Source organism: Psammomys obesus, unplaced genomic scaffold (genome assembly GCF_907164565.1).
Source record: "Psammomys obesus unplaced genomic scaffold, mPsaObe1.curated_primary_1811, whole genome shotgun sequence".
NCBI classification, from domain to species: Eukaryota; Metazoa; Chordata; class Mammalia; order Rodentia; family Muridae; genus Psammomys; species Psammomys obesus.
This window is the reverse complement of record NW_026590809.1, coordinates 143,357-153,817: the sequence shown is the minus strand read 5'-3', so window position 1 is coordinate 153,817 and position 10,461 is coordinate 143,357. Positions and strand designations below refer to the sequence as shown.

Genomic DNA, 10,461 nt, shown 5'->3' with positions numbered 1-10,461 from the left:
CATTTTATTAAAGAAATGATCTCCACATCCCTATCTCGGATCCTTCATAAGAATTCCAGTCTATACTACCAAAATGTAGTTTCTGCAGAGCATTAGTAAATTAGGATTAGTTTGGAGTTCATGTAACCTAGACCCTAAGTGTACTACCCACAAATCAAAGGCTCTGTAAAAAGCAATAAAGGCTCACATCTCTCCTGCTGCATTCTGCTTGAAGCAACAGGCAGCATGGCAAAGGCCTGAAACAAAACAACCACAACTAACAACCATGTGCATGAAAGACACACACTTACTGAAGGAAAATGCATAAATGTATCAATAAATAATTCAGGAGTCAATGTGGCTTAATAATCTAAGAATTGTTTTCAATTTTTTAAAATATATTACATATATTCTCTCCTCTTGGAGATGCTCATGCCAGGGAGCTAAAGGAAATAAACTTTGTAAGAATAATTGGTTGGAGATGAGATGACATGAAATGGTGTCCCAATTTTTCCAGTGAAACTACCTGCTGTTCTCTGCGTAAAAGGATGCAGAGCATGTGGGGCAGCTGCTGTTGCTCACTGTATTCTGAGATGGGAGGCAGTCAGCTGACAGAACATGTGCTCACATCCTTACCATCATGTTCAACCCCAAGGTTTCCTCACCTTTAAGTGGGTCCTGCTTGCTGTTATCTCCCAGGGTCTCCCATGAGGTCTTCTTTTAATGGAAACTTTGAAAAACACAAGCTTAGATTGTTCTCCAACGGTGGAATACTGTTCAGAGCCCTGGGTTCTATCTCCCACATCACAGAAGGAAAGAGATTGGATAAAAATAATTTAAGTTAAAGTAGTGTGGTGGTTTGAATATGTATGGCCCCCGTAGACTCCTGTGTTTGAATGCTTGGACCAGAAGAAGTGGCATGATTAGGTAGTGTGGCCTTATTGCAACATGTGTGGCCTTGTCAGAGAAAGTGTGTCATTCTTGGGGCAGGCTTTAAGGTCGTATATGCTCAAGCTATGGCCACTGTTGTACACAGTCTCTTGCTGCCTTCAGATTAAGATACAGAACTCTTGGCTTCTCCAGCACCATGTTGCCCTGCCTGCCACCATACTCCCCAGCATGATTATAATAGACCAAATTTCTGAAACTGTAAGCCAGCCCAAATAAACGTTCTCGTTTATAGGCGTTGCCATGGTTATAGTATCTCTTCACAGCAATAAAACCCAACTAAAGCAAATACTATCAGTAGTTCCTAAGCTGCCTGGCTGAATCTAGAATATTTCTGCCTGCCATATTCGTAAAATCATTTTCCCCTGGAAGCCGCAAAGCAATGCCTGTTTGATTACTAACTGATTCAAGAAGTAGCTTTCATTTTCAACATTTCACTGATACAGGATGAGAAGTGGGGTGCTGTTTGCATATATGGGTTCATACACACACACACACACACACACTTCTTAAGAACAAGCAATGATAACATCTAACTATGCCACTTCCATCAAGTTCTTCAGTTACTCAAACTCATTGGTCAAATTGTGATACTGAAAGACCCCATATCCCCCTGAGTTAAACAGAGTTAGACATAGCTAATGCCATTTTGCAGTGTACCACAGTTCTGGGAAAAATAGTAAAGGCCGGATGGGAACTAAAAATTACTCTGAGAAAATCCAGCAGCTAAGTCAGTCACTCCCCTCAAGATTTCTGCGGTCAAGGCTGCCCTAGCTGAGCCAAAAACAAAACAACTTTGTCCTGACCACCCTCATGGGATATCTGACAGGTGGTCCGGCTGAGATAAGAGTCCTGGGAAAAGCAACATATGGCGGCACTAGTCAAGGCCGTCATAATTGTTATGGCCACCCAGTTCCTGGAATTCTGATGTCCCTGCCAACTTGATTCATGTTATGGTTTCCTCTCGCTTTGCTTCTGTATCAGTGCTTCTGCTCAAACCCTATAAAAAACCCAGCTTGCTGCCCGGAAAGGCGCGTAAAGTCCTCTGAGTGACTTTCCGCCCGGGTGCCTGTGTATCCAATAAAGCCTCTTGCTATTTGCATCCGAAAGCCTGGACTCGCTGATCTTTGGGAGGGGGTCTCTCAGACGAAAGATACCCCCTGGGGGTCTTTCATGTGGGGGCTCGTCCGGGATTTGAGACCCCCACCCAGGGACCACCGACCCACCCTCGGGAGGTAAGCTGGCCAGCCGTCTTTTCTGTTATATGTAGCTGTCGTTTTGTCGTGCTTTTCTGTATCTGTTTAGTGTGCAATCTGAGACTTGATCAGGTCATCTGAATCAGGCGGAAGTCAGAAGGAGCTGACGAGCTCAAATCTCTTCCGCAACCTCTGGGAGACGTCTCAGAGGTGTCTGAGAGAGTCTGAGTGGGTTCGGTCCCACCGACTCTCATCTGAGTGGGGGCCAGTTTGGCTCCCCGTCTGACTGGAAGTACGAGCCGACTCGGGCTTTTTGGGGCTCCGCCCTTGACCGAGGGCTACGTGCTCCATCTGGGAGACGGAGAAACCGGATCTCCAACACAGTCTCCATCTGAATTTTTGCTTTTAGTTTGGCGCCGATCTCGTGCCGCGCGGCTTGTGTTGTGTTTTGTCTGTCTAATTTTTGTTATAAGTATAGTAAGTGTTTTCTATCTAGCTGAAAACATGGGACAAACTGTCACCACCCCCAAAAGTTTAACTTTACAGCATTTCAAGGAAGTCCGTGATATCGCCCACAACCTCTCGGTGGATGTGCGAAAAGGGAAATGGGACACCTTCTGTTCATCGGAGTGGCCCACCTTTGATGTGGGCTGGCCACGAGATGGCACTTTTAACTTAGAAGTTATTTTACAGGTTAAAGTCAAAGTCATGGATCCAGGACCCCATGGACATCCTGACCAGATTCCTTACATCATCACATGGGAATCTCTGGTCAGGAATCCCCCACCATGGGTAAAGCCTTTCCTTCCCCCTCGGCCGAGGTCCACCCCGTCCGCCCCTTTTCTTTCTCCTCCACTAGTTCCAGCCCCGGCTAACTCTACACTTTTTCCGGTTTGTATGAAGTCGGATCCAAAGGAGACCTCTGGGCAAAAGAAGACACCCCCAGTGCTGCCGGCAGATGATGGTCCCCTTCTGGACCTCCTAACTGAGCAACCTCCTCCATACGGAGACCCAGACCCTGTACCTGTGGAGGAACCAGAGGGGGCGGCTGCAAGACGGGAACCCCAAGAAGAGCCCCCCTCGTCCCCGGTAGCAGGGCGACTGAGGGGGCGTCGGGAAATAACTCCTGATCCCTCCTCTCAGGCATTTCCGTTGCGGGTGGGGCCAGACCGCCAACTCCAATACTGGCCCTTCTCCGCGTCTGACCTATATAATTGGAAAAATAACAATCCCCCTTTTTCAAAGGACCCTTCTAGGTTAACAGCCCTTATCGAGTCCATTCTAGTGACCCACCAGCCTACCTGGGATGATTGCCAGCAGCTGCTCCAGGCGCTGCTGACCACAGAGGAGAAACAGCGAGTCATCTTAGAGGCCCGCAAAAATGTTCCGGGAGATGATGGACAACCCACCCAGCTACCCGACCGGATTGACGCTGCCGTTCCCTTGGAACGTCCCAACTGGGATTTCTCCACCGAGCGCGGTAGGGAACACCTACGTCTCTACCGCCAGTTGCTTATAGCGGGTCTCCGAGGGGCTGCAAGGCGCCCTACCAATTTGGCCCAGGTTAAGTTAGTGACCCAGACGTCCGAAGAGTCCCCTTCAGCTTTTTTGGAGCGACTTAAAGAGGCGTACCGTATGTACACTCCCTATGATCCAGAGAGCCCAGATCAGGCGACTAACATGGCCATGTCTTTCATCTGGCAATCTGCCCCAGATATTAGAAGGAAGTTAGAAAGACTAGAAAACTTGAGAGAGTGTTCAGTGCGGGATTTGCTGAAGGAGGCGGAACGGATTTTTAACAAGAGGGAGACACAGGAAGAGAGAGATGAGAGACTGAGGAAAGAAGCAGAGGAGAGAGAGAATGTGAGAGAACAAAAGAGAAACAGGGAATTCAGTAAGTTGTTGGCCACCGTAGTGACAGGTCAGAGGCAGAATAGACAGGACCTGGGAGGTCGAAGAAACTTCCCACTGGATAAAGATCAATGTGCTTACTGTAAAGAAAAAGGTCATTGGGTCCAAAACTGTCCGAAAAAGCCAAAGGGGCCACGCAAACTCCGGCCTCAAACTGCCCTACTCAATCTTGAGGATTAGGGAGGTCGGGGTCAGGAGCCCCCCCCTGAACCCAGGATAACCCTTAACGTGGGGGGCCAACCCGTCACCTTCTTGGTGGACACTGGAGCTCAACACTCAGTGCTCACCACGTCTCCAGGACCCCTGTCAGATAAGTCAGCATGGGTTCAGGGAGCTACTGGAGGGAAGAAGTGCCGCTGGACCACCGAAAGAAAGGTACTGCTTGCTACTGGTAAGGTGACCCATTCCTTTCTACATGTACCTGATTGCCCTTACCCTTTGCTTGGAAGAGACCTATTAATGAAACTTAAAGCGCAGATTCATTTTGAAGGGACTAAAGCCCATATTACGGGGCCGCAGGGACAGCCATTACATGTCCTGACCATTAACTTGGATGATGAATATCGGTTACATGAGCCTGAGAGGCCCCCTGAGGGGCCTCCAGCTGAGGACATATCTGACTGGTTGGACAATTTCCCATCTGCCTGGGCAGAAACAGGGGGAATGGGACTGGCCACCCAACAGCCACCTCTAGTTATACCCCTCAAAGCAACCGCAACTCCGGTCTCCATCAGACAATACCCTATGTCTCGAGAGGCCTACCAAGGAATCCGGCCCCACATAAGGAGACTTTTGGAACAGGGAATCTTGATCCCTTGCCAGTCTCCCTGGAATACTCCCCTCCTTCCGGTAAAAAAACCAGGCACAGGTGATTATCGCCCTGTTCAGGACCTAAGAGAGGTCAATAAGAGGGTGGAAGATATACATCCAACAGTCCCTAACCCATACAGTTTGCTGACCGGATTACCACCGGCCTATATTTGGTATACAGTACTGGACCTCAAGGATGCATTCTTTTGCCTAAGGCTCCATCCTCAGAGCCAGTCCATTTTTGCCTTTGAATGGAAGGACCCAGAGTTGGGGTTATCAGGACAACTCACTTGGACTAGGCTTCCCCAAGGGTTCAAGAATAGCCCTACCCTGTTTGACGAGGCATTACATCGAGATCTGGCTAATTTTAGGGTATTACACCCAGCCCTAATCTTGCTTCAATACGTGGATGATCTCCTCCTGGCTGCAAGAACTGAAGAACAATGTAGAGAAGGAACAGAGGCCCTCTTGAGGGCTTTGGGAACTTTGGGATATAGGGCCTCAGCTAAAAAGGCCCAAACATGTCGAAGGCAAGTCACCTACCTAGGCTATCAGATCAGGGATGGTCAAAGATGGCTGACAAGAGCACAAAAACAAACAATCCTGAATATTCCAGTGCCTAAAAGCTCAAAACAGTTGAGGGAGTTCTTGGGAACGGCGGGGTTTTGTCGGCTCTGGATTCCAGGATTTGCCGAAATGGCTGCACCGCTCTACCCACTCACCAAACCAGGTACCCTTTTCACCTGGGGGAATGAGCAACAAACGGCCTTCACAGCCATTAAAGAGGCCTTAATAACCTCCCCTGCATTGGGACTTCCCGACTTGAATAAGCCCTTTGAGCTATTTGTTGATGAGAAGCAAGGCTATGCTAAAGGAGTCCTGACTCAAAGACTGGGGCCATGGAGGCGCCCGATTGCCTACCTGTCCAAGAAACTTGACCCGGTGGCTTCAGGGTGGCCTCCCTGTTTGAGGATGGTTGCGGCAATTGCCCTCCTAACCAAAGACTCAAGTAAGCTAACAATGGGGCAACCAATAACAATTTTGGCTCCTCATGCAGTGGAAGCCCTGGTCAAACAACCTCCGGGCCAATGGCTTTCAAATGCCCGCATGACCCACTATCAGTCTCTACTACTAGACACGGACCGCGTACGTTTTGGCTCTGTGGTAACACTCAACCCAGCATCACTACTTCCCCTACCGGAGAGTCCAGAAACTCATGACTGTCTCCAGATACTTGCAGAGGTACATGGCACCCGGCCTGATTTGACCGATCAGCCCCTCCCTGACGCCGACTTCACCTGGTATACAGACGGGAGCAGTTTTTTAGACAACGGAGAACGAAGAGCAGGGGCTGCGGTCACCACTGAGACTAAGGTAATTTGGGCCAGGGCCTTACCACCTGGTACCTCGGCACAGCGGGCTGAACTCATTGCCCTGACTCAAGCTCTCCAGATGGCAGAAGGTAAGAAGCTTAACGTCTATACTGATAGCCGCTATGCATTTGCCACGGCCCATATTCATGGGGAAATATACAGAAGGAGGGGACTGTTGACTTCAGAGGGAAAAGAAATCAAAAACAAGGCTGAAATATTAGCCTTGCTCGAGGCGTTGTTCCTACCTTTAAAGTTGAGCATCATTCACTGTCCGGGCCACCAAAAAGGGAACAGCCCTGAGGCTCGAGGTAACCGCCTGGCAGATGAAACTGCCCACAGGGTGGCCCAACAGGAAAGCCCTACCGTTTCTCAAGTCCTGACAATAGAGGAAACAATCATAGACTCCCCTACACGAGATCAAGGGCCTGTTTTCCAATATAGCCAGGAAGACCAGAACCTACTAAAAGAAATGGGGGCTACCTACCACCCTAAAACGCTGAAATGGACATTGGAGGAAAAACTAGTGTGGCCCCAGCGTTTGACCTATTACTTAGTTGATTATCTCCATAAACTGACCCACCTGAGTTACAGAAAAATGAAAGCCCTTCTTGAAAAAGAAGAAAACACCTACCATCTGCTGGGAAAAGACAAGATTCTACAGCAAGTGGCAGAAGGGTGCACAGTGTGTGCACAAGTGAATGCGGGACACAGCAAGGTGGGTCCCGGGACCAGAGTCCAAGGACACCGACCCGGAACCCATTGGGAAGTTGATTTCACAGAAGTCAAGCCTGGACTATATGGATATCGGTATCTGCTGGTGTTCGTGGACACTTTTTCTGGATGGGTAAAAGCCTACCCTACCAAACATGAAACTGCCAGAATCGTCACCAAAAAGCTTTTGGAAGAAATCTTCCCCAGGTACGGTATGCCACAGGCACTGGGCTCTGACAACGGCCCTGCATTCGTCTCCCAGGTAAGTCAGTCGGTGGCCACACTACTGGGGATTGATTGGAAATTACATTGTGCTTATCGTCCCCAAAGCTCAGGACAGGTAGAACGAATGAATAGAACTATTAAGGAGACTTTAACTAAATTAACGCTTGCAACTGGCGTTAGGGATTGGGTGACCCTCCTCCCCTTAGCACTGTATAGGGCCCGAAATACACCTGGCCCTCATGGACTTACTCCTTTTGAAATCCTTTATGGTGCCCCACCGCCAGCTGCCCACTTCCTCGACCCTGACATAGCCTCTTTCTCTCGACCTTCTCTCCAAGCTCATTTGCAGGCACTGCAAATCGTACAACGGGAGGTCTGGAAACCACTGGCAGCTGCGTACCAAGAACAGCTAAATCAACCTGTGATACCCCACCAATTCCAGATCGGGGACGTGGTCTGGGTGCGACGACATCAGACCAAGAACCTAGAGCCGCGCTGGAAGGGACCCTACACTGTACTACTAACGACACCCACGGCCCTAAAGGTAGACGGCATCGCAGCCTGGGTCCACGCCTCCCACGTGAAAGCCGCCGATTCCGAACTCCAACCCAACCACCCGGAGTCGAAAGCCAAATGGAAACTTCACCGCACCCAAAATCCCTTAAAGATAAGATTGACTCGTGGGGAACCCTAATAGGCTTGTGTTTAATTTTGAGTCTAGAAATAACTTATGCTTCCCCTCATCAGGTTTACAATTATACTTGGGTCATCGAAAACCAGGCGGGGGATATAGTCATGACAAGCTCCTCTATTGGGGCTCAGCCCCATTGGCCAGATTTAGAAGTGGATCTCTGTGCCCTTGCCCTTGGAGCAGATACCGACTGGGCAGTTCCTGATATCTTTTGGCCTCCACCTGGGGGCCGAGCGCCTGAACGGATAACCCCAGGACGGGCCACTGAACCAAGCTGCATCAACTCGGTTGGGAGGGCCCTTCTATGAGGCCCTCCCGGCAGTGGGGTATGGGGTATTTATGTCTGTCCCGGTACACATCGGAATAGAGCTCTCCATCATAAGTGTGGGTGGACAGATCAATATTTTTGTGCCTCATGGGGATGTGAAACCTCAGGAGACACTCACTGGAAGCCCTCCTCCTCCTAGGACTATATTACAGTAAAAAGAAAAAATCCAACATCCGTCCCTCTTAATACGCCTCTCCAACAAACCACGTTGGGGGTATGTAATCCCCAGGGCAAAACCAAGTGATGGTGCAATCCCCTGTTGATTCAATTTACTCCACAAGCCAAACTCCAGATTTGGACTTCACAAGGATTTAGATGGGGCCTCCGGGTTTATAAAGATCGAAAGGACATAGGCCTCACCTTTCGGATTAGGCTTAAAAAGGCCTTACCTATTACTAGGTCTGTGGGCCCCAATCCGGTCTTGTCAGATCAGAAAAGACCCTCTCAGCCGAAACATCCACCCCTATGGCCCACGGTCCCAAATGCTTCTGTTTCTTCCCCTAGCCCGACTGTCATAGACCCTACTTCACAGCCTCCCCAGAGGCCTGGATCAGGAGATAGACTTCTAGATCTAATAACAGGAGCTTATCAGGTCCTAAACCACTCCAATCCCGATCAGACCCAAGAATGTTGGTTATGCCTGGTTTCAACTCCACCCTATTATGAAGGATTGGCCGTGATGAGTAACTTTTCTAACCATACAAGCCCCCCAGCGAGCTGCTACCCCTCTGCCCAACATAGATTGACTCTGTCTGAAGTGTCCGGGCAGGGGCTTTGCGTCGGAAAGATACCTGTGGCTTATCAGCAACTTTGTGATTCTACTGCCATTATTGATACCGGAAATTACTACCTGAATGGTCCCAATGGTACCTATTGGGCATGTAATACCGGCCTAACCCCTTGCATATCAGCTATAGGCTGGAATGCTGGTTCTGACTTTTGTGTCCTTATTGAATTATGGCCTAAGATAGTCTATCACAAACCGGACTATATCTACAGACACTTTGAAGAAAGAATTCGGTATCATAGGGAACCCGTGTCTTTAACCTTGGCAATAATGCTAGGGGGGCTAACAGTAGGAGGCATTGCCGCCGGAATTGGGACTGGGGCCACCGCCTTGACAGCAACTAATCAATTCCAACAGCTACAGCAGGCTATGCATACCGACTTACAGGCATTGGAAGAATCAGTAAGTGCCCTAGAAAAATCCTTAACCTCTCTGTCAGAAGTGGTCTTACAGAATCGAAGGGGGCTAGATATCCTCTTCTTACAAGAAGGAGGATTATGTGCAGCCTTAAGAGAAGAATGCTGCTTCTATGCCGACCATACTGGTTTAGTAAGAGATAATATGGCCAAGCTCAGAGAAAGACTTAGCCAGAGAGAGAGACTCTTCAAGGAGGGACAGAGTTGGTATGAAAGTTGGTTCAATAAAGCCCCTTGGTTCACCACCCTCGTTTCCTCCCTCATGGGCCCCCTGATCATAATTCTCTTGATTCTGTTATTTGGGCCTTGTATTCTAAATCGGCTGATCCAATTCATAAAAGATCGGCTCTCTGTCATACAAGCGTTGGTACTGACCCAACAATATCATCCCTAGAATGAAAGATTCCATTCTAAGTTAACAAAGAAATGGGGGAATGAAAGACCCCATATCCCCCTGAGTTAAACAGAGTTAGACATAGCTAATGCCATTTTGCAGTGTACCACAGTTCTGGGAAAAATAGTAAAGGCCGGATGGGAACTAAAAATTACTCTGAGAAAATCCAGCAGCTAAGTCAGTCACTCCCCTCAAGATTTCTGCGGTCAAGGCTGCCCTAGCTGAGCCAAAAACAAAACAACTTTGTCCTGACCACCCTCATGGGATATCTGACAGGTGGTCCGGCTGAGATAAGAGTCCTGGGAAAAGCAACATATGGCGGCACTAGTCAAGGCCGTCATAATTGTTATGGCCACCCAGTTCCTGGAATTCTGATGTCCCTGCCAACTTGATTCATGTTATGGTTTCCTCTCGCTTTGCTTCTGTATCAGTGCTTCTGCTCAAACCCTATAAAAAACCCAGCTTGCTGCCCGGAAAGGCGCGTAAAGTCCTCTGAGTGACTTTCCGCCCGGGTGCCTGTGTATCCAATAAAGCCTCTTGCTATTTGCATCCGAAAGCCTGGACTCGCTGATCTTTGGGAGGGGGTCTCTCAGACGAAAGATACCCCCTGGGGGTCTTTCAATACAATGCCTCTAGATATGCTGCTCCAAGGATTAAAGTGAAGGTGAACGGGAGAAGGTAAAATTCTCCAC

At 48.8% G+C, this 10,461-nt stretch overlaps 1 protein-coding gene across 1 annotated transcript; it reads left to right on the top strand.

Moving 5' to 3' along the window:
• The first annotated feature begins 2,627 nt into the window (after positions 1-2,627).
• Positions 2,628-7,847, top strand: LOC129678298 (uncharacterized). Its single transcript, XM_055609047.1, is given in 1 exon segment — positions 2,628-7,847. A coding segment is annotated over 1 exon segment (5,220 nt).
• Positions 7,848-10,461: the final 2,614 nt, after the last annotated feature.